The sequence below is a fragment of the Nelumbo lutea genome, chromosome 1, assembly GCF_056320005.1.
Source record: "Nelumbo lutea isolate HS-2025 chromosome 1, American lotus-T2T, whole genome shotgun sequence".
NCBI classification, from domain to species: Eukaryota; Viridiplantae; Streptophyta; class Magnoliopsida; order Proteales; family Nelumbonaceae; genus Nelumbo; species Nelumbo lutea.
This window is the reverse complement of record NC_142684.1, coordinates 214,608,862-214,633,623: the sequence shown is the minus strand read 5'-3', so window position 1 is coordinate 214,633,623 and position 24,762 is coordinate 214,608,862. Positions and strand designations below refer to the sequence as shown.

The 24,762-nt window shown below is 35.2% G+C and overlaps 2 protein-coding genes across 2 annotated transcripts; one reads left to right on the top strand and one right to left on the bottom strand.

The window, feature by feature from the left end:
- Positions 1 to 2,200: 2,200 nt before the first annotated feature.
- On the top strand, positions 2,201 to 6,275 carry LOC148880907 (small ribosomal subunit protein eS6-like). Its single transcript, XM_088962986.1, has 7 exons — positions 2,201 to 2,347; positions 2,487 to 2,551; positions 3,452 to 3,509; positions 3,690 to 3,798; positions 3,968 to 4,084; positions 4,177 to 4,332; positions 5,769 to 6,275. The coding sequence occupies exons 1-7, from the start codon at positions 2,342 to 2,344 to the stop codon at positions 6,005 to 6,007; spliced, it is 750 nt and encodes a 249-aa protein (XP_088819112.1). The 5' UTR covers positions 2,201 to 2,341; the 3' UTR covers positions 6,008 to 6,275.
- An 11,280-nt stretch (positions 6,276 to 17,555) lies between these two features.
- LOC148880906 (amidophosphoribosyltransferase, chloroplastic-like) lies at positions 17,556 to 21,494 on the bottom strand. Its single transcript, XM_088962983.1, has 2 exons — positions 19,426 to 21,494; positions 17,556 to 17,989 (listed from the first exon to the last, which is right to left on the bottom strand). Exon 1 carries the CDS (start codon positions 21,214 to 21,216, stop codon positions 19,474 to 19,476), a length of 1,743 nt encoding a protein of 580 aa, XP_088819109.1. The 5' UTR covers positions 21,217 to 21,494; the 3' UTR covers positions 17,556 to 17,989; positions 19,426 to 19,473.
- Positions 21,495 to 24,762: the final 3,268 nt, after the last annotated feature.

Below are 24,762 nucleotides of genomic sequence, written 5' to 3'. Positions count from 1 at the left end.
ATCAGATGTTTGGACCTCTTTTCCCTTGGCTCTCTTCTCCTTTTATAGCCTTCTCCTCAGCCCCTTTCCTCCTCTAGAAAGTTCTCCCATCTAGAAAGTTCTCTCATCTAAAAAGTTCTACAATGCGGTTTCAGATAATTCGGGCTCAATTTTGACCCCGATTCAGTCCGTTTCTATCAAAAGTCAAAACATGAAAGTTCTAGAGATTTTCTTTATCTTTCCAACTCATTTTGAATCATCTCAATCGAAGTTCGGATGAGAGAGTTATGCCTAAATTATTATTCGGTGCTGAAATTGTCCAGAATTACCCAATTAGCCTTGTTATTCACTTAACGCCTCATTTCTCTCTTCTAGAAAGTTTCCCGCTTTTAGGCTTCTTGGGCTGCACTTTGGGCTGCTCTTGAGCTGTTCTTGATCTGCAAATGGGCCTCTTCATTTCTGGGCCGAATAGGCTCCATTGGAGAACTTCAGTTGTGCTCTCTCTTTGGGCTTTCCCAAAGAGTGCAGCATGGGTTGCATGGGTCGAATGACCCTCCTTTGACCTCTCGGCTGGGCCTTGCTCCTAGCTGGGTTGTATCACCTTCTATTTGGCCTCCTTTACCATGATTTTATGCTCTTTTTCCCTAGACTTGTCCCCTTTGACAATTTCCTGAAATCAAGCTAAATTGGGGTAAGAATTCACACAAATCAGCATCAAAACCATGCATAAACACCAGAATTTATATGTAAATTGTGCACACATCAATTTGGTAGGCCAAACAACATATAATTAAATCGAACCAACCCATGAACACTCTTAATGTCAACAAAATTATAGTCTAATTTCTAATAAGTAACAATAGTTTAATCTCCAATAATTATTGAAAATTTATAGCAAAAATACATAATTATTGAAAATATATTGATAATGAAAATATAATAAATACTAAAAGTATATTATATTAGTCAATGAACTGTGTAATCTCAAATTCTAGTTTAATCTCTAATAATATTAATCAATAAATTATAACAAAAATACAATAAATTAAATCTAAAAAGTTAAATAAAAATATTTTAATCTTCAATAATTATTGAAAATTTTATATTAAATAACAAAAACAAAAGTAGATTTACGCATAATTATTGATATATCACAAAAAACAATAAATAATTATTGAAAATATAATAAATATTATTTTTTTGAAAGTTATTTTCTAGAATTATTAATTGATATAAGTGAAATTATTTATTTACAATATTATATAGTTATTTGAATAATATAATTATTTAAGTTTCAAATATTAGTTATTTATTGAATTTAATAACCAATAAAATTATAATTTATACTATTATTACATAATTTCGTTATTAATTTTGTAAAGTAGTAAATGATTATTAATTTGGATATTATGTTATAATTACTTTTTTGGTTTTAAGATTTTTTAATTTATTTTATGATTTCATTATTTTAACAATTTAAAATCTAGTTAAATATTTAAATAATATGTAAAATTTTTAAAACTTTTTGTTATTTGAATTTTATTTATTTTAATGTTATTTCTTAACACGGAAAATGTTGTTATATAATTATTTAGTTATTTTTTATATTTTTCTATTTAAGATATTTAGATATTGAAATATTTAAATAATATTTTATTTTTTAATGTTAAATTTTTATTATTTGAGTAACATTTAAATTGAATAATCCATAAAATCATAAAATAATAATTTATATTGTTAGTACATAATTTTGTGGTGAAATTTGTAAAAATATAAAATTATGAATAATATAAATATTATTAAATCTATTATAATTTTAATAAATATTTTAAAGTTATTATATAATTACATAAGAATGTTTAAATAATTCTTAAACAATTTTCTAATTCAAACTTTTACTAAATAGATATTGATGAAAAGTGGGGGCGTGAATAAATAGGAATTAGAGATAATTTAGGAGAGAAACTTTCTACTAAACTAGAGATAATTTAGGATAAAGTGGGTAGAGTGGGGAAGGTAGTTTAGAAAAAAAAATTAGAAGATATTATTTAGTTTATTGGGAACGTATTGGGGGGATAGAGAGTGTGTGTGAGAAATTTTAGGTAATTTTTATGGGCAAACAGAGCATTTCATTGGTTGTTTAAAAAATGATATAAAATAATTTTTATGGGCAAACAGAGAAATTTTAGGTAATTTTTATGGGCAAACAGAGCATTTCATTGGTTGTTTAAAAAATGATATAAAATAAAAATATAAAAAAAATAAAAAAAAGAGAAAATTCCAAGACTTCTATAGATATAGATTCTCTCTTCCGCGCAATGCAGAACTATTGTTTTCAGCAGTGATCTGCTCCTACGATACCATGAAGGTTCTCTCTTCATTAGTTTTTCTGTGTGGTGGTTTTTTCTATTTTTCACTGCAGTGCAGCAATGCTGTTCTGTTTCTTCTTTTTCCTTTATATTGGGTTGGTTCTTATTGTCCATCTCTTTCTCTTTTATTATACGCAGTTTAACATTGCAAATCCGACCACAGGTTGCCAAAAGAAACTGGAAATCGACGATGATCAGAAACTGTAAGCTCTTCTGTAGAGATTAAATTTATCTAATTGTGTAGTAATTTAAAGATGCTAATTTTATCGAAACGGTTACCGTTTGGATTTTATCTGATTATATATATATATTGGGTTGGAGATACCATCATCAGCATTCATACAAACCCACATGCATTTTTATGACAACCAGGCTTTGTTTGCAATATTGCATGAGTTTGCGAATGGCTCCAAATAGAAGCATTCTGCAACTGTTTTTAGGGAGAAAACTATGGCTCACTCCTGAGAAGAGTGATGGATGATCTAGAATGTATGGTGAGCAATGTGCCTGTGGATGCCTAGCATTGGAAATTATCTGATTGATATGAATAACAGAAGTCGATTGAATAGTCAATGTCTGGGATGTAGCGGTTTCGTATTTCAGACTTGGAATAGTTTGGATATGGCCTAATTCGATCCCATAAATGTACCTAAATATCCTTTATTTCTCTCTAAAACAATTCAACTAAATCTGATTCGGATTCAGAGATTTGAAGTAATTGATCCGACATGAATTGAATTCAAATTCGGCTAGCCCTTTTAAAGATCCGCCAGATGTCAGATGTCGAATTCGAATAATCATTTCCCTGATGCCAGGGATTTGAATTTGGATATGAGATGATTTTCTTTGAATTCGCTTCTGTTTACACCCCTACTGGATATAATAGTAAACTCCTCAACTTCAGCTTCATGATTCGTCCATTAAAGAGCCCACGACCTCCTTAAAAAATTTATTCTTTAAAAGACGGATCAATATGTAGTCATTCAGTTCATCCATTTCAACCGTTTGGTTTTGATCTTAGAGCAGTTTGGGTTCATGACTAGGCTTCTTTCCCCTAAATCTTTATTGGACAATTTTCTATTGACGTCTTTTATTTTGTACAGCCGGGCCTTTTTTGACAAGAGAATCTCTCAGGAGGTTAGTGGAGATGCTTTGGGTGAGGTATTGTACTTGTAAATCTTTGGATGTTAATGGTTAATGAGTACAGAATGAAGTAGTCATCAGTCAAAACTGATTAATTGATATGATAGAGTAAAGAAGAAAGGAAATAGCCGGAATTTAAGTCTTCAATTTCATTAAGGCGTAGTTACAACTCCTTGATTTGGTCTCTCATTTGCACAGGAGTTCAAGGGATATGTCTTTAAAATCATGGGAGGCTGTGACAAGCAGGGTTTTCCCATGAAACAGGGAGTTTTGACTCCTGGCCGTGTCCGACTGTTGCTGCACAGAGGTTTTACTTTTTTTTTTTATCCTTCAGATTAGATTGCCATTTCCATTCTATAAATGCTTCCTGAAATTATTTTTCTGAGGGTAATTTTCTTGGAATCAAGTTATTTTACTGTACCCATCAATCATGCATGTGTGATGGGGGATGATGTAAGTTAGTTCACTGGTTTTAGGGGCTCCATGCTTCCGTGGCTATGGAAGACGTCATGGAGAGCGCCGGAGGAAGTCTGTTCGTGGATGCATTGTTAACCCTGACCTCTCAGTTCTGAACTTGGTTATTGTTAAGAAGGGTAACTTTACTTGTCGTCCTGTCACTTGTTAAACAGAGATTAGATAAAATAAAACAAAGATTGAACCTGTCGTCCTGTCACTTGTTAAACAGGGGAAAATGATCTACCTGGCTTGACTGACATAGAGAAGCCTAGGATGAGGGGTCCAAAGAGGGCCTCAAAGATCCGCAAGCTGTTCAACCTTTCTAAACAGGATGATGTTCGGAAGTATGTCAATACTTACCGAAGAACGTTTCCAACAAAATCTGGTATGTACTCCTTTTGGGTTACTTATACCCCACATTTATCCTGTTGATAATTTTACCTGTGACCTTTACCTATTCTCGAATGGTGGTGTTTTGATGCATAATTGAATTGATGATGCAAATGCATACATATATGCTTCCATGTAAATCCTATTCATGCTATGCCACTTCGTAACCCAACTATCTGGATGACATGAATGTATGTGGGTGCTTGCATGTTTTCCACATCTAGATGCTGCATAAAAGACCAATTGGTTTGTTTTATCCATGAGCATAACCATGTATAGGGCTTTCTAGGGTAACTCTATCCATGTTAGACACCTATAAAGATGCCAGAAGGAATTCTTCTTTTGTATGATTCTGTTATTTGGTTTGTCAGCACAAGTATATAAATGGGTTATTTAAGATACTTGGCTTGAAAAAACTGCTAACCATTATAATCAGAACAATTATGTCCAAGCTTTTGAGCAAATTTGGATTCATGTAGTGATTTTCTATAGCTCTGATTGACTTTGATAATACTGTCTGTGGCAGTTTTGTTTTTCATCTATTGGCTTGAATTGTATTTGTCCTGGCTTCTGATTTTGCTATTTGCATTGTACGAACTTACTACATCATTTACAAAAAAAAAGAAAAAAAAAACTGCATCAACATTTATGAGGAAACAGGGAAAGAATCATATTTCCACAAAATTGGCAACACAATGGCCGCTTGGGTTTCAAGGTAATTTCTTGAACAATCATTTTGATGATTGCATGCTGTTTTAAGTAGAAATATTGCTAGAACTCCTTGGTGTTGCATCTGGAAATCAGCAATGGCAGAATTGGGAACCATGCCAAACACCATCTTGATTGTCTGTCCAATTGTCTATTTCAACTTGAAAGATTTGTATGTATTATTGTCCATTAAACATTGTCCCTTTGTCAAGTTTTTTAATAACCTCTCCTCTGTTTCCATACCTCTATTATGGAAACATTTCTTCAACATTGATACCATCCTCTGTATAGGAATGTTCATTCCAAATATAATTAACCTTTTTGGGCCGTACAAAAGAGCCCATCTAGTCTTTCGTCTTCTGGGATAATGAACAATGTATTTCCCCATTTGGATGGGTTTGGACTGGTTGAATTCCATCCTCTCTTCTGTTTCCATTCTTTACCTCTCATAGAAATATTTCTTCAACATCCATACCATCCAATTTATAGGAGTTCTTTTATAGATGTCCGATCCAAATATGCTTACATTTTTTTCATCATCCAAATGTCCAAGCTTTTTGACATTTAGATGATGAAGATGACATGGATGCCAGTGTGAACTTTCCCTCCCTCTGGAGTCTGGTCATGGTGCAGTTCAAATTATGCAATCCTCTCCAATCCATGATATATAATTTCTGTTATCCCATGGCTAAGTATATGGTTTAATGGGGGAACATTGTGCAGGGAAGAAATGTAGCAAGGCTCCTAAGATACAGAGGTTGGTGACGCCTCTGACACTGCAGAGGAAGCGGGCCCGGGTTGCTGAGAAGAAGAAGAGAATTGCGAAGGCCAAATCTGAAGCAGCAGAGTACCATAAACTGCTAGCCTCCCGATTGAAGGAGCAACGTGAACGCAGGAGTGAGAGCTTGGCTAAGAAGAGGTCTCGTCTCTCCGCTGCCTCCAGACCTTCTGCCACAGCTTGAATATCTCTAGGGCCCCCTTTTTGCTCTTCTATTTATTTGCATTACCACTTACGTTTTCATATATTTTTGTTCAATTTTCATTTTACATCCGGTGGTCTGAACTCTGAGCACCTCCTTTCAATTATTTATTTCAACCAGATCTCTATTTTGGATTAGTTTCTTTTTTTTTTTTTTATGTTTGTTTAGCAGTGTGCTGATTGTTGAAAGTTGGTTTCTGTAATTCTGTTTGAGTTTATTTTAATCACCGAGAACATCAGACTTTTTCCAAGCTTATCAGCTGAGAATGTGGGGTATAGGGATGCTAATTAGGCTGTGTGGATTGGTGGGAAGGGGTTGTATGTGTAGATGATACAGGGTCCCTATTCAATGGACCATGAACAACATCCACAACCCATATGATTCTGCCACGTGGATGGAATCACCTATTGATCTTTTCCTCCTGTAACCCTTTCTAACATGACGTCCAAGTAAAGCAGCACGCAATGGACTGATAATCTGGTGCGTCGTTTTGAACCTAGTTGATGGGTTAAATTTGTCTATTTTGTGACCAAAATCAGAAATTAAAAAGAAAAACTATTTATTTGACTTCTTAGTGATAAAACATTCTTTTTGTATTTATTATTTGTACAAGATACAAGATTTATAAAAACACCAGAATTTTGTATAAATTATAGGTAGAATGATGGTTCAGCCGAGGGTCAGAATCCGCACTTCTCCGTAAATTATATAATATATGACAGAACAGAATTCTTTAAATTTCAGGAGAAAATTCATATGGCGCAGAATATGCAAAAGAATCATTTACAGTCTCATCCACTGTATCTAATTAATGTTAGATTAGTTGTGAGGTGTATTTATTTGGGTTCGGACAGATGATCAAAGTATTGGTATTGGGTATTGGATCGCATATGGATATGAATACGTTTCGAAAACGCATGGAGACGAACGAAAGATATAAAAACACTTGCATGCGTTAGTAAAATACATACAAATCACATAAATACATTAATCATACTAAACCAAATGCTGAATTATCTATGAATAAAATATAAACAAATAAGAAATGCATACTTCAATAGGTTATATGAAGAGAAATATTACATTAAACAATACCAAGACTCTACATCATTCAAACATTGTACAATAAATATCACCCTTTCAATTTTTATTAATTTTTGGGAATATTTATTAATTTAGTATTTTATTTAAATAAAAAATATTTTTTAAATAATAAATATGTTTTCATTTTTAGTATATAATGTTTTTATTTTTCACATAATTGTAAAATAAAACAAATAAATCATTTAAGGTAGATAAAATAAATTATATTTAATTTTCAGTTTTTTATAATTTTTTGGAAAAATTAAATCTTAAATTATTCTTTTCAATTTTTATAATTATAATTTTCTGTTTTCCATTAATTTTGTTGGGAAATTTATTTATTTAGTATATTTATATAATAACTATTTTTTTCAAATAATAACTATGTTTTCATTTTTAACGTATAATTATGTGTAAAATAAAATATATAAATCATCTAAGGTAGATGAAATATATTATTTTATAATTTTTAGTTTTTATTAAATTTTTTGGAAAATTAAATCTTAAATTATTTATTTTGGTTTTCATAATACTATTTTTTAACTTATATTAAAGATGAAAAACAATCCAAAAGTACTCAATGTACAATTTTTTCAAACTAGACATGGATACACCTCCATATCGGTGTGTATCAGACCATATCCATCGAATACGGTGCGATACAGCCTGTTATGGAGGTGTATCGTATCAATATGCATGACTCGTAGGATACGTATCCACTCATAGTGTATCCTGTATCCATGATCATAGATATGGATACGATACGCCCCGTATTGGGAGTATCATATCAATACCTTAATCCTTGATTCGGACTTAGGGAGTTAGGTCTATCAAGATTCACTCAGATCCAACCGATTGTTATGTAATCTATATCTAATAGGAATGACCCCCGTATTAAGTACGGAGCCATTGATATGAACTATTTTTTTTTTAAATCATCTATATTAGAAATTTAGGTTAGGTTTTTATTTGATTTAAGAGATTTATCACATTTTAAAATAGTGGGTTTACATTATTTATTATTTCATTTGAGATTCACAACTTATGCTAATTTGATAAATTCAAGTTTCTTATTTAATTTAAAAAAATTAAATCAGGTTTAATTTGTAATCAACATCCTATTTTTAAGATACCAATACCATATGGAGTATTTATAATGACACTTTCTTTAAGGTAGTCTTATATATTATTTTATCCATTTATTAATTATTTAATATTTTCATCTAACTAATTATTCTCTAATTGTTTAATCAATTATATAATCTTTATTTGTATTTTATTATTTAATCGCTTCATTAATTATTCAATCATTTTCTTATAATTTAAATAGTTATATTAAATTTGATCATTTTTAGTCCTTTTATCTAGTTATTCCATTTATTAAATATTTAATAATGTTATTATTTTATTAATAATTTTTAATTTAATTATTGTTTACTTGATCAATCATTTTTAATGATTTTGTTATGCTAAACCTTCTCTCTATGGTGATAAAATCTGAATCTGGAATATATTCATGAGAAAATATGAAAAATTGGGGATTTCTTATTGAATAGGAGAGGGGATGTGCAACATCATATCATGTTGGAACACTAATTTGCTTAGGAGTCGTTTGGCATTGTTGCCGTTTCCTGGAGCAACGACACCACATCAGCATCACATCAGAAAAAATGGTGCTCCAAGGAACGAATATTTGTTTGGAACCGTTTTTCCATAAAAATGGTGTTCCAAGCCACTCCTTGGAAATCGGGAAGCCATGAATTGGAGCAATGCCAAATTTGGCATTTCGTGAAGTTGCAAATCATTGCTGCCAATAGGGCAGTGATGTGGCACTAGATAATGGGAACCGGTGCTGAAAATGTTTCATGGAGCATTGGTACCAAACAGAAAACGGGAAACGTCCTACCTGGCAGCAACGATTCCAAACAAAAATAAAGGCATAAGAAAACGGTGCTTCCAACCACACATGAGAAAAGGATTGGAAAGATGAGAAAACGGTGCTGCTGATGTGTGGGTTGGAAACACCATTTTTTGAGAAAAATGGTGTCTTTTTTCTATTTGGAAACGTTGCTGCCAAGTAGGACATTTCCTAGAGCAACAACAACACATTCCTTGAGTACCAGTTCTCCATGTTTGTTTTCAGCACTCGTAACCATTATAGGATGTCCACGTCACTGCCACATTACGTCCTCGTTTGCAGCAATGAGCTGCAATTTGAGAAAATGCTAAATTCGATGTTGCTCTAAACTTCAAAGCATGGTGTTGCTCTAAACTATACCTTCTCGATTTCAAAGCATGTCTTGAAGCACTGTTTTTTAGGAAAAACGGTTTCAAACAAAAAAATGTTTTCTAAAATACCATTTTTCTGACGTAATGCTGATGTATCACTGTTTTATGGAGCAACGGAATTGATGCCAAACAGACGCTTAATTAACATTTGTTAATAAATAGTAAATTTGAATTGAATATAATACAGTTGGATTGGTTTTTTAATAATTGGGTCAAGTTAAATATTAATAAAGCTTGACCGGGTGTGGATGTGGAGTGAATTGTCACTACCGTACTGGGCTAATATTAATGGGCAGGTAACAGCTAAGGTTGACACTCGTATCGTAGAGTAAAAAAAACCATTTTCTACTTCGCTTGTATAGCTGTTTATGGGCCGGGTAGCCCGACGGCCCGGCCTGCACCTGATTGGGCTTAGACATGTAATTAGGCATGCGGGCATGACTTTATGTCCAAAACACCAAGCCCGATTGTGTTTTAAACTGAGTTCGGGATTTTCAAAAAAGCCTGGCCCAAATTAGACCAGCCCGATTCATTTATATAATATAAAATATATAATATTTATTATAGTATATATATATATTAATAATTTAATATATATACATTTTTTTTATTTTTTTTCTTTATAATTTCTCTCTCTCTCTCTCTCTCTCTCTCTCTCTCTCTCTCTATATATATATATATATATATATATATATATATATATATATATATATATATATATATATATTTCAGCCGCTTTAACAATAGCAGTGGCATGAGCTATATAGACTTTGGGTTCCGGCCAAGGCCTGGTTTTTGAACTTTTTATAGGGCCAGGTTCAGGTTCAGGCCTTGAAAAAATCTGTTAACACAGAGTGAAAGCCTGGCCTGGCCTAGTCCATAAACAGGTCCAAAACCAAATAGAACAACATAAATAAATCACTGAATACACACTCTCTCCATCCTCTTCTTTTGGTCTCCCTGAACAAAGCAGCATCACTAGCTGAATTCCCCCACCCCCTCTCTCTCCTCATTGCAAACTTTCGCTGAACATAGTAATAGTAGTAGTGTCATCTAACAGAACAGCCACCGAGCACCAAAAATCCTCCTTTGAGGCCACTCAAGTTAACTGAATCGAGTCTAAATTCCTATACATGGGGCTAGGGACCCACTTAGAAAATATCAAAACTAAACCTATGTATGTATGGTATGGATGAAGCCATATCCGCTTCAGTTATCCAACAGATGTTTTGAGTTCTGCCAGAATCGCTTGGTCCTCGGGATGTTGTAACTATAACCACGGGAGTTCTGCCGAAATTAATTGGACGTTAAGAACCCAAATACCAAAAACAATTTGAAAAAACAAAAGGACCCATTGGTATAACGGTTAAAGCTTGTTAGGGACGGAAGTAAAACCAATTGAGATTAATCAAGGTGATTCTTCACAACTCTGTCAGGGGATCATTTTCTGGTTTGTTTGAAATTTGAATGCATTACCTCTGCTATTTTTGCTTTGCAACCAATCCAGACTAAACTCCCAAGTGTCTCTTGTCGAACAAAGTAGTTGTGATTTTCTTCTGCTTCACCGCCTCTGGCATTTTTTTTTTCTTGAATCCAGACAGAACTCCTAACTTACGTTGACATCCAAAGAGTACATATTTTTCAGAAAGAAAAAAGTTTTATCGAAAAAATGATTTGCCTACAAAATTTGTCAGTCGTGCTTCCTTTTGATTTAAGAGAGAAAGATGAGTTATGTATAAAATTATTTTTATTTTTTAGACAGAATTAAGAATTATAAAAATTATTTAATATTATATATACAAAAAATAATTATAAAAATTATTTACTATTATATATGAAAAATAAAAATATTGTTATACAATAAATAATTTATTATATATATATATATATATATATATATATATATATATATATATGTATGTATATATAATAAAAATTATATTTAATGCTATGCTCGTGAGTCTCATGAATCGAGCTTCATTGGCTCAAGCTCAGCTCAATTAACAAACGAGCCTATATATCAGACTCAAATTTAGCTCGAAGTTCGGTTTAAACTAAGTCAAGCCAAACTCAAATAGTTCATGAAAGGCTCGACTCGTGGCCACTCCTAATTGTCGCCAAGTCATTGAATTAGTAGGAAGGGCAGCAGAATGAGCTTCTCAAACATTATCAACAGTTCCAGCCTAGACTCGCACCCAACGACTACCATACATATGGTATGACACTCCCTACCACCGGCAACCACACAGAATTGATCGTTGGTGGTCAACGTGATAAAATAAATGAAACACAAAATTGAAACCTGTTTGCCAAAATTGAATCTCAAAACTTTATACGTATAAGATAAAGTGAGATGAAATGTAAAACTAACCTAAGTGGTTGAAGTTGCAAACATCCAAGTAGAAAATTCCAATGAAGTGAACTCCTTGTAAGCTTTGAGAAATTACAGATTTAGAGAAGATCGTATGCAAAGATTGTGGAGATTGGAGTAGAATTTAGAGTTTCAAACTTGATAGATTGTGATAGATTGAATGAGAATGTAGACTACTGGACGTGCCTTAGACTGACATGAACGTGGGGGTGAGTTGGTTGCAACAGAATTTTTTATTTTGTCTCCTAAAATTAAGTTCTCTTTGAAAATTTGAACAGCCCACTTGATTGGATGGAGAATGTAGATTATTGGACATGATGTAGAATTTGACATGAATGTGGGGGTGAATTGGTTGCAAGAGAATTTTTGAATTTGTCTTCTGTTCTCCTTGAAAATTTGAACAGTCCCAAAAAATTTAGGTTGACAAGTGTTTGAATGATGGGGTTGTTGCTTTAGTAGGAATTTATCAAGAATTGTCATGTGTCTAGCTTTCCATAAAATGAGAAAGCCATAGTCATTTGTTTGAATGGTGGTAGTGGATTGTGGGTTTAGGGAGCAAGACCTTCTTTTAATATATATATATATATATGGAATCAATAATATTAAATTTATATTTATTAATATTTTAAATAATTATTAAAATTTCAAGAAATATTTGTTTCAAAAAATAGTTTTTCAATAATTATTAGAATATGGATAGTTTTCTTTTGTTATGATACGTAAAGTGTTAATGATTAATTGAGATTGATAGCGTAGATAAAGTAGTTGTGGATAACAACTTTTGCATTTTCTGCATTTTTTAAGAATGGATTGAAAATAGTGATAGTGGGTTATGAGTTTTACTAGCAACTTCTTAGAAAATGCCACATGTCTAACTTTCTAGAAAAATGAGAAGACCAGCCATGTATCTGAATGGTGGGGGATGTAGCCTGATAGTGGACTGTGGGCTTTAGCAAGAATATTTGTTTTAAATGGATCCCATTCCCACGCAAGCGAGGCTGCAAAAAAAAAAAAAAAAGAACAAAAAAAAAAGAACATGAGCATATATTTGGACCATCTGATGCATCATTATCGTTCTTATTATAATTAATAAAATTTCAATACAAGATATGAATGAATATGCACTTATGACTTATCCATGTTTTAAGTTTAGTTGAATGGTTCCATAAGACCTCAACTAGATTTGGGGCACTCGTTAACTTACCACGTGGCAGATATTCAAAAAAATCAGGATCCGTTGCTTTAGAGCAGAAGATATTCAAGAAGATGCATCTTTTCTTGTCTTATCTTTTCGTTACGGGCACTACCTATCGCTTGAGTGCTTTCATTTACCTCCCGATAGGCCAAACCGCTATTGAATAACGCAAATCCCCTTTTGTTGATTAAAAGGACAAACACTAGTTCTTTTTCCAAATAAACGTGGAATGATTGGTGCACATCCCATCTTTTGACACTAGCCAATCTAATGAGTTTTAACTAATAATCATGGTTGAAATCGATTATGAATTGTTAGTTATAAGTATTTTTCATGCGAGATATTCTTTTATAATGTTACTTGTTTAGTACTTTTGCATTGCATTTCCTTCTTGTGTTCCAATTGTATTTTGTTGACCTTCAACAGTTTTCTTGAAATTAATCTAATTCTCAAACCAATTTTGATTGTGTTTGGTACTATGACTGGTTGAACTTGAGAAAGCAGGGTACCGGAGGCGTAATTTTTATTACTGGCTGCCACATAAGATATTAAAAGTAAAACGCCCGAATGGAGAAAATGTCAAAAAGGTATTTCCTTGAGAAAGTGGTTTGAACATGATGCCATGATAAAGATGGTACAGACATTTATATTTAAATCTACCCAATCAAACATGATATAGATTTGGTAAAGTGAAAATGCCTTGCCTATATGCACTTGAGTGGAGACTGATGGAGGGTGATTTGACCCGACTTTGCAGTACAGGTACACGTGGGCGTGACCTTGTTCAAATAGTGACTTAGCGTGACAGTACAGCTGACATGATCACGACTCGGGGGGAGGGTCCTATCGAGTTGAGCTCGGCAATTGGATGGATAACTTACTCGCTAGAAGTCGTCTTGCCTGCATCTCCTCCCTGAGGTTAAGGCACTTCGGGATACCCCGAGGTCAGGGGACCCTGACCTCTCTCTATACCCAAGCTTCTCCTGCTGGACTTCGGACCACTCCCTGATGGGAGCTCACCGATCCACCTCTAGACCCCCCAGAGTGAAAACACTTCGGGCTAGGTAGCTCAGCGTAGCTTGCCACAGGCAGCTTGCCGCCTATGGGATAGCCCGGCATAGGGTAACTCGTGAAAGGGTAGTTCGGCGCATTGCCGAAGGATCTCCTGCCCGACCACTGTACCCGACAAATATGGGGACAACAGCCATGCCCCTCGTCAGACAGCGTCGTGCCTGCCACCTTTAGAAGGCGCCTTACACCTGACAAGCACGTACCCTGCAACGACGGCCCCGCGCATGCCACCTCAGCCTTGCTTGTAACGGTTGTGGCAGACTAACAGTGGCGGTTATACCTGCCCTGTCAAAAGCCAGAGGGCTTGAAACAATGGAATTCTGTTATAAGAAGCTAATTTTCCAAAAACAATGTATCTTCGAACCACCTGCGCAATATGCACTCTTAGCCTTCGTTTTCCCTTTGCTTCTTGCACAGAATACTGACTTAATCATCGGAGTATTCCTGCCGGACAAACCCCCTGTGAGTTCTTCTTCTTTCTTCTCATATCAGATACCTCTCAGGAGCCACGTGAGCGCCAGATAGGAGTGATCGGATTGCGCACCATCAGAGACTCAAGTACAAATATTGAGATTTCAATCAACAACATTATTAAAAGGTGCCAAGTAGGTTGTTGGTAAAGTCTCTAACTGGTTGTAGTGGAGATTTGGTACTGAATTCTTCCTTCACTCGTATTGGAGTTTCTAGGATTTGGGGAAGGCTATAACCCATTCCAAAGAAGAAGTAGAAGAAAAGAAAGATAAAAAAAAAAAAAGAAAACAATAACACTCGAGGTGGGTGTAAGGGACAATCTGTAAGGAGGAAATCCGGATCCAAAACCAGCCTCAGCCCATCCAGAACCTTGGACAGGCTTAAAAGAAAGTGTTTTTGCGTGGTACATTGCAGAACCGAAAACAATGGGCACTCACCACATTATCCAACACCCCTTAATATATGTATGTAAATGGTGTGGATGTTCCCAGTCACATCTATTGCCAAATAAACCAAATATGTTACTGTTGAGGCTGGGCTACCCTCATGGTCTCACAGCTGAATACACCAGTGGTCAGAACAGATGGGCCCAGACTGAGCACTAACGTGTTTACTCGTGATAGGGCGGGTGGTTCAGCCGGGTGTGTATGATTTTGTCTCCAGCTCATCCAGATTGATTTATTCTTTGATGGCCAACATTTGCATTCTCACTAGTGCCCTTTTCTGATATCACAATTCCAAGGATGCCCAATCACTAACGCATTAAAATAACTGTAGAAATGGTTGAGATTTAAGAACATTGAAATCTCGGCTTTTAGAGTCGGATGACTCAACAAAGGACATGGCTTGCTCTCCAAAATCATTCTTCAATAAAAAGATAGTCCGATAAATTTTTGCGCTGATCAGCATGTTAAAAAACACTTAAGTTAGTTCACTGTTCTCTGTAACCTCTGTTTATCAGAGTTCGCAGGCTGTGCTCAGACCAACTGATCCAAGATCTCCATTTGAAAATCTGGAGGAAAATCAAGATAACAGTGGACATTAGTTGAGTTCTCTAAACAATGGCTCTTTCATCTTTGAGTAGGTTTGGCAAATTGTTGTGCAAACCCACATATAATCCTCAACTAGTTGTAACATCCATCAACAGAAGCTCAAATGAAGAACCCTGGCCTGACGTTTGATTTGCAAATGAACAAAAGCGTGGTACCTCTGGTTCAACACAATCTTTGTTCTGTGTCATGATCCCAACCCAATCCCTACATCGGTCTGAGATTACAACGTAAACGGACGAGATTTTGTAAGCAACCAGTTTGCTTTTCGGTCTCATTGAAGGGATATATGAGCTAATAACTCCATAGATAAGAAACAAGATAATGCTTGCAGAAATTAAGAAAACTACCACTGGGCAACTAATCTAGATGGTTTAGCTAGCTACCAAAGCCAACATTATTGTTGACCAACATTAGAGCTTAAATGCTTGAGGCGCTAGGCTAGGTTGATATCAATTAATGCTACTGATTTGTATTGCCAAATAAAGGTCACACTTCACAGCTAGGAAAGACCAGGTGGGGGTCACAATGGGTTGGGAAAAGTACCTGGATTGACCTAAACACATCAGGTTGTCAATCCTGGTTCCTTAACAATTCAAGTGAGTTGTGTTCCATCCTTCACAACTAACTTGTGAGCCACGAATAACCTGAACTGCACACAAGAACCCAACTCATCTAGAAATATGATGGTAAAGTAAAATGTCGTCAAATGCCAAGTAGATCTCCAGTTGCTGAAGTCGCACAAATCATCCACGAGAAAGAGAATTATGGATGACAAGATCATAAAGCTTGGGGTCTATGACTAACGAATATCGTGGGCGTATTGACAAATCAAGGTGCATCATTCATAGCCAGAGCTGATTTAGGCATAGCAAACCAGCAATAGGCAGTCAAAATCGTAACCAGACCATCCAATGAGATATTAAGATTTTAGGTTGATCCACTAAAGGCAAAAGCTTCATTTGGTTCGGCTAGCCTAGGGTCAGTTCAACCAAGAGCAATTAGTCTATAATCCCCAGAACTGGTAAACAAAACAGCTGCAACACATTATAGGCTATAGTTATCAAATTTAGCAACAGTTGCATTAACCAAATAAATGCAAAAGCACCACGAATATGGCAGTGGGTCTCTTGGTGATCTGACCTTGTTCGACATTTTCCCACTGCTTTCTGGTTATGCTCCATTTTATTAGAATGAAGGTTGATCTTGGGTGACGTGTAGATGGAAACCCCCCCCCCCCTCAACCCCACCATGGCTTAGACAGGTTGTTTGAACCATCTTTTAGGTGGCCAAAAAAAGATGAAGGATAATGTGGAGATGCACTAGGGCTGCTTTGATGTTGAACATTTAGAGAGCAAGGAAGGCTGGGACGTTTGAGAATAGAGAAAGGAGTATGCAGGCAATTATTGTAATCATCAAGTTAGGGTGGCGTATTGGATGAAGACTAGGACTTATTTTCAAACTTTACAACTGATGACGTTGTTAGAAATTGGGGTGCAGTGAAAAAAAAAAACAATGGTACTTGGACATCATCAGGAAGGGGAATTGTGAAGCTAAATTTTGATTGAAGTAGTAGTCTCTGTAATCCAGGGTCACTGGAATAGGAGGTCTAAGGGATGAAAATGGGGGCATACTTGCAATGTTTTAGGACCAATAGGTGAAGGAAATTCCATTAGGGCAGAACTCTTGAAGATGTTTTTGGAGTACAAAAGGCAAAGGAAAAGGGGGTGGAGAATCTTGTGATTGAAGGAGACTCGAAAATAGTGATGAGCTGGTTGATGGAGGGTTAATGCAATGTGGATTTACAGGAATGAAATCATACGTTTCAGATGGTTCTCAAATCTCAAGGAACATCTAGATAACAATACAATGGGTACCAAGATCAGCTAATTTCTTGGGTGGTGCTCGGTACAAAATAGAAACTATTTTGAGCTCAACTATAGAATTTTAAAATGATGTGGGGAGGGATAGCAGGGGCCCTTTTGTACAGAAAGATTCTTATGATGTACACTTAATTTCCCTTCATAAATGTTTCAGTTATTCATCAGAGAGAGCTGCCTGAGATGGGTTAAAACATCCATCAATTACAGGTGAAGGATCACAGGATTTAGAAAAAATAGCTAAGCCAGAGTTTGTTCAGAAACTAGTAAATACCATTAAATACTTTTAGGAAAAATGTTATTTTCCATTAACCATCCACTGGATAAAGAATTTGTTACCCCAAAACTCTTGTGAACCATCTGATGTTATTCTTGGAGCCAGTTGACTGAATTACTTGTACCGGGGCATTCAACTTTGGCAACCCCTTTTGAAGATCCAAGAATAACAGAGTCTCATCCTTACCGATTGTAGATTACCCCAAACTCATGTGAAACATCTGATGCCTGGACCCTGCCTCTGAAAGGTAGCTCCTATTCTTAGAAATGGGAAAATCCCTGTACAATGAAGGTCCCCGGTGCTTAAATTCTTTTCAACAAGGTGAAAATAGGCTTAATGCGTTTTCACAAACCATGTGTTAAGAAAAAACTATGGCAGAAATCAACAAAATATGACATTGTTGCATGTAACTGAAGAGAGAATGGACATATGCATTTTTTTATCAGTAACTGAAAACTTTTATTAAATAAGAGAAATATAAGTACAAGAATGGACATATGCATTTTTTTTTATCAGTAACTGAAAACTTTTATTAAATAAGAGAAATATAAGTACAAGAAAGGGTACAAGAATGGACATATGCATTACCAAAACATGAAAACAGAGGGCATTCTAGTTGTCAACTTTATAATCCGTACTGACTGCACCAATGCCAGATACCAATAACAAAATGTCATGTTGTGTATGTGCCTTGACTTCATGGTTGCAACCCATTCCATGGCCCAACCCGCATTGTGGAGAAAACCCCAAAGGGGAAAATCCATTGAGGTTTGTGTACAGACCCAACCTTTTTTCAAATATGCATCCTATATAATGTATTTTGCTCTCTAGGGTTTGACATCAGAAAAACAGATTGAGTGTGAGGGTTTGGGTGTAAAGGGCAATAGGGTTTTGAGAGAGGCTGTCCATACTTATATTCCAGATGTTGAATGTTGATTATAGTGGACTTATCCGAGTGCAAATCAGCCCCCCACAACGTCCCACAGCACATGCCTGCGTGTATTGGGAACATCTCCCAATGATGACATCATCATTTCTGGTATTATCATCGGGAGATGTTCCCAATAAACAGCGGGGATGTGCTGTGGGGCATTGTGGGGGGCTGATTTGATCTCACCTTGTCCTCCTCCTGATGTAGGCAATGTCGAAATACCAAAATGCTTAATCATTGAGATTTGTGCTTGGTCTTTCACCTCTCAAGATTAGGAAGCACACTACATATACCTACCATATGATCAGAGGCTCCTGATTCTTTTGAGTTTCTCTGTTTTTCGTTTCTTTCTCTTTATCCATTTGCCAATTGGCTTCAGATCTTGGGTGTGTTGTTGCACAACAAGTTAGGCAAGTAAATTTCAACTTTAAATGGTGACTAAACCAATAAATCAGAACTAAACAGCAATTACAATTATCATACTATTACCGCAGGGAATCACAATTGTCTTTTTTTGGGGGGGAGGGGGGGTTCATCTGTATTAAGTTCATAACTCATTACCCATACGAAAGAAGACCAAAATGAGTATCAAAACAAATTAAAGGGGAAGCCCACTGTATCAGTTTCAGATTTGTAACCTAAGTCAATCTAAAAGAAGCATAAATACGATCATAGATATATGAATATATCTAATAACTGGAGATACCTGTCACTCTCCGAGTCACACAATAATACATGAGTATTGTCTAAATTCTTGTTAATTAAAAAATAGATCATCCTTACCAAAAACAGGGACTGATGCAGAGGAAATCTTCATCATGACGATGATTGCTACCTTGGTCCATTTGCTTTCCCCATTGTAACATTTCTAGAAGTTTGAATCCATCCTCCGTCTATAGATTCTATACTCCCATTCAACCCATCATCCATAAAATCGCCCACCCGTTTCACCTTAACCTCCTTTGGTGGAACAGGGTACTTCCCAGAGAAGCAAGCATAGCAAAAGTTAGGAGCATCGGCTCCAAGCAAATTTCTCAAGCTCTCCAGTGGAAGGAAAGCAAGAGAATCAGACCCAATAAACTCTCTAATTTCCTCCACTTTCATCCTATTTGAAATCAACTCCTCTGAGCTTGGTGTATCTACACCGTAATAACAAGACCCAATGATTGGTGGGCTTGCAATCCTCATGTGAACCTCCTTCGCACCAGCCTCTTTGATCAACCTAACAATCTTTGAGGACGTGGTTCCTCTTACAATTGAGTCATCCACAACCACAACCCTTTTCCCCTCCAATACCGCCTGGACAGGTGCAAGCTTGAGCTTCACCCCAAAGTCCCTGATCTTCTGTGAAGGTTCGATGAATGTCCTTCCAACGTAGTGTGACCTAATAAGCCCCTGCTGAAACGGAACTCCAGATTTCTCTGCATATCCAAGTGCAGCAACCACCCCAGAATCTGGTACAGCTATCACAACATCGCAGTCTACTGGAGCTTCAGTAGCTAGTATCTCCCCGAATGCATGCCGGGATTCGTAAACTGACCGGCCAAAGACCACAGAATTCGGTAAAGAGAAGTAAATATGCTCGAAAATGCAGGCCTTCGGCTGGGGGTGAGGCATCAAGCAAAGTGATTGAATCCCATCTTTGTCTACCACCAAAACTTCTCCGGGATTCACCTCCCTCTCGTAAGTAGCTTCAATCAGATCAAGCGCGCAGGTCTCGGAGGCAAACACAACAGCACCATTGCTCCTTCGCCCCATGACCAAAGGTCGGAATCCGAATGGGTCACGTACCGCAACAAGTTTGTCTTCTGTCAGGAAAACCATGGAGTACGCACCTTCGAGCTTCTCACAAGCATCGACGATCCTGAGAAAGAAAGGCCGGGCTTTTGATATCGCAATCAGATGGAGAACAACCTCTGTATCAGAACTAGTATTGAATATGGAGCCATTGTCTTCGAGCATGGTCCGGAGGGAGCGATAATTTACCAAGTTGCCATTGTGTGCAACCCCAACAGACCCAAATCGGTAGCCGGCGACGAAGGGCTGCACGTTCTTAAGCATGGAAGCGCCGGCAGTAGAATATCGAACATGCCCAATCGCGGATTCACCAGGGAGTTGATCGAGCTTGGCTTCATTGAAGACGTCGGAAACAAGGCCGACGCCTGTAATAGATTGAAGAACATTGTCGTGAACAGTGACGATACCGGCGCCTTCCTGGCCACGGTGTTGCAGGGCATGGAGGGCAAGATAGCAAAGCCTGGAGGCTTCAGGATCGCCATAGATACCTACAACGCCACATTCCTCTCTGGGCTTATCGTTATCATCGTAGTTGATAAAACGATCATCTGGGTCTCTTGAAGAGGAAATTATATCTGCGATGGGGTTCTTGGATGAGAGCTTAAAAGGGTTTTTATGGGTGTGAGAGAGGGGATGAGAGGAGGCGGGTTTGGAGGAAAAGGAGGGGTTTTGCAGGGTTTTAGTAGAGAGAGACAGAGGCTTCTGAGATGGGAATGGAGAGAAAAGATGAGTGTTTTCTACAGACGACGAGAAAGAAGAGAGATGGGCAGCAGCCATGGATCAAGGACAGTGATGGAGAACGAGCGATGGACGGAGAGAAAGAGAAAACAAGACTATTGTCAAGTCCCCCGCTTTAAGCTTTGGATTGGGCAAAAGCTGAGGTGAAGTGCCCTGTGGCCTGTGGGGTTTGAACCTTGAAGGCCACTCCTACATCTGTAAATGAAAATGAGACATGGGACTCTTGGATGCCTCGCCCTACAGACATGGTGGGATCAACAGAGATGAATTTGAAGAGCGAGGGCGAGATATCTAAGAGTTGCACAAATTCGTTGCTCGTACCATATCTAAAACAGGGTTTGCGGCTTCCGGTACCATAGAAATTGCCATTTAAAGCGGATACCCGTTTTTGCCACTCGGCAGAGGACACGAAAAGATCTAAGATCTGTACCTGTATCGTATATTAAAGCAGATATTTTTTGTTCAGTATAAACACAGAAAAAAGGAAAATGATAAGCCCGATTCTAAGCCCCCCAAATAAAAACAAAAAAAAATCTTTTAAAATAATAAATATGCTTTTTTTATAGACGTGAAGAACGAATAGATAGGTACTATGATGACCCATCCCGATTACCAAGAAAAAATACTATCCTTTCCTATAAAAAATTTAATTTAATATCACGTGGGCCATCATCACGTTTTTACAGTGCTATTAAAAAGACATAAGAAATGATTTAAGACTTAAAGAATCATAATGTAGCTATTTGGTTGTGACAAAGGCTTACGACCATGACAATGATATTAGGGTCCGTTTGGTTCGTATGAATAGGGTTCAAAATTCGAAGTGAAATGGACCTCCAATTCTAACTTTTTGATTGGGTAGAGTCTGAATTCCATTGCTATTTTTGATGGAATGGAATTCATTCCACCTAATTTTAATTTCAAATTTAAATCCAGTTTGAACCAAACAAATGAAGGTAATTGACCATTGGGATTCCAATTGTGAACCAAATGAACCCTCAGTATTTGCAATTAGACTTGTACATGGCCGGATGGTCAAATGGTAGGTTCGACCTGGCTCACTCTTCATTAAGTTTGGACAGATAATATATAATATATTATTTATAATATATATATATATATATGTATATATATTAAGAAAAAGTGATTAAGAAAATTTGTCTTTTTTTTCTCTTTTTTTTGTTTTTTTTTATTCCATGTCATTTTTTAAACAACCAATGAGATGCACTTTCCCAATAACCTAAATAATCTTTTCTCTTAAAGTTTATCTTAAACTACCTCCCCTACTTTCTCTAGAATTATCTCTAATTCCTATTTTTCTTCTAAATTATCTATTCCTATTTATCTCCTAAATTATCTCTAATTTTTATTTATCTTCTCCCCTACTTTTTATCTATATCTATCTAAAGAAAGTTTGGATTAAAAAATTTAAGAATTATTTAAATATTCTAACAAAATTATATAATAACTTTAAAATATTTATTAAAAACACAAAAAAAAATTTAATTATGTTTTTCTAGATTATCAATTTAAGTGCTTTTCAAATATTTAATAATATGTAATAGCTTTAAATAAATAAAATTCAAATAACAAAAAATTAAATATTTTATAGATTATTTAAATATTTAAATAACTAAATATTTTTTATAACTATATTTAAATAGTTAAAATAACGAAATTATCTAATAAATGATTTTACATTTTTACAAAATATATCACGAAAATATGTACTAACAATTTAAATTATGTTTTTCTGGATCATCAATTTAAATGTTTTTCAAACATTTAGTAATATTTAATAGCTTTAAATAAATAAAATTCAAATAACAAAAAAAATTAAATATTTTATAGATTATTTAAATATTTAAATAACTAGATATTTATCATAACTATATTTTGAATGGTTAAAATAACAAAATTACATAATAAATTAAAAAAAAAATCTTTAAAGCAAAAAAATAGTTATAACATAATTTTGAAATTAATAATAATTTAATATATTACAAAATTAATAATGAAATTATGTAATAATAGTATAAATTATGATTTTATGGATAATTAAATTGCATAAATAACTAATATTTTAAAATTAAAATATTTTACATATTATTTAAGTAATTAAATAATTGGGTATTTTAAATAACAAAATATTTAACATAACTAGATTTTAAATAGGTAAAACAAAGAAATTATGTAATAAATTTAAAAATTTTCTGAAAAGAAGAAAATAATTAGAACATAATATTGAAATTAATAATAATTTAATATTTTTACATAATGTTGTAAATAACTAATTCCACTTATATCAAGTAATAATTCGAGAAAATAACTTTGAAAATTTTAATATTTATTAATAATAATTTTTAACTCTTAATCTATATTTATTATATAATTATATATACTAAAATTAATATTTATTGTATTTAAGTAATTATTTATTATTTTTGTTTTAAATGGCTGAGGAAAAATAAAAATGAAACCCAAACGTAAGTGAAGCAGGATTTTGCATTGCAGAAAAGAGCAAGCCCTAGTTAATAATATGGTTGTAACTTGGGTCGGGTTAGCCTGAAAAAACAGGGTTGGGTTGAAGTTCAGGTTAGGTTTAGATTTGAAAAGTATGGACCCAACTTTAGTTTGGGTATCACTTACCCAAAAAATAGATTTTTGTGAACCCCACATAAGTCTAAAAAAAGAATATGGGTATCTTGGTCAATGGGAACCAAAATCTCATTGACTAACTTCCCCCTTTCAAAATCCAAAAAAATGAATAGGCCTTAAGGTGGTGTTCTTCATTGTGAATTATTTTTTCTTATTTTGAGTTTCAAAAATAAATCAAAACCATCTGATTTAAAAAAAAAAATGGTGAAGGGATAGGAAATTCATCACATGGACACCTAAAGATTGCGGAATAAGGGGGTAAATTTCAAAAATTTTTCTCTCCCTTCAACTGGGAATCGAATTCCCCATTTAGAAAATCATATTTTCAAGGATCATTCTTGAACCATAAACTAAACCAGATCTGAACCAAAAGGAATAGAGAGAGATAATACCTGATACAGAGAAGTAGTATCTCCCAGTGGAGGTGTTCATGCCCAAGGAAGGATCCAAAATCTGCTCCCACTGAAGATGGTGCACTGTAGGGTGGAGTAGAATCAGCAGTGTTCTTCAAAAGAACTTGATCCTTCTCAAGAATCACCTGGACGGCTTGTGAATACAACTCTCACCAATCTTTTTTCCAAAAGATTGGAATCAAGATCCAATCTTGATTTCTCCCAAGAACTGGAGATCGAACTGCTGTAGGCGACGGTTGCAGGATGGAGGCGGCAAGAGAGTATTTGTAGGGTGCAGATTCTCTCTTCTATGATTTCAACTCTGAAGACAAGACTATGTATTGCTTGCTTGTGTTGTCTAAAGGCTGCCGCCCCCTCTTCCTTTTATAGACTTAAAGGGATCAGCTCCTAATCCCATTAGGAGTTGCTAACCCAAATCATATATGGATTAGAAGTCCCTTTAAGATAAGGGATAACCCTTATCTAATCTGCAGATTAGATCAGCCATCTCCTAATCTAATTAAGAAGTTTCCAG

Coding starts and splice junctions, on each gene's coding strand:
- LOC148880907 (XM_088962986.1), top strand. Junction 3,510..3,689: donor GTGGAGATGCTTTGGGTGAG/GTATTGTACTTG, acceptor TCATTTGCACAG/GAGTTCAAGGGATATGTCTT. Junction 4,333..5,768: donor AACGTTTCCAACAAAATCTG/GTATGTACTCCT, acceptor AACATTGTGCAG/GGAAGAAATGTAGCAAGGCT.
- LOC148880906 (XM_088962983.1), bottom strand. CDS start 21,216: ATGGCTGCTGCCCATCTCTCTTCTTTCTCGTCGTCTGTAGAAAACACT.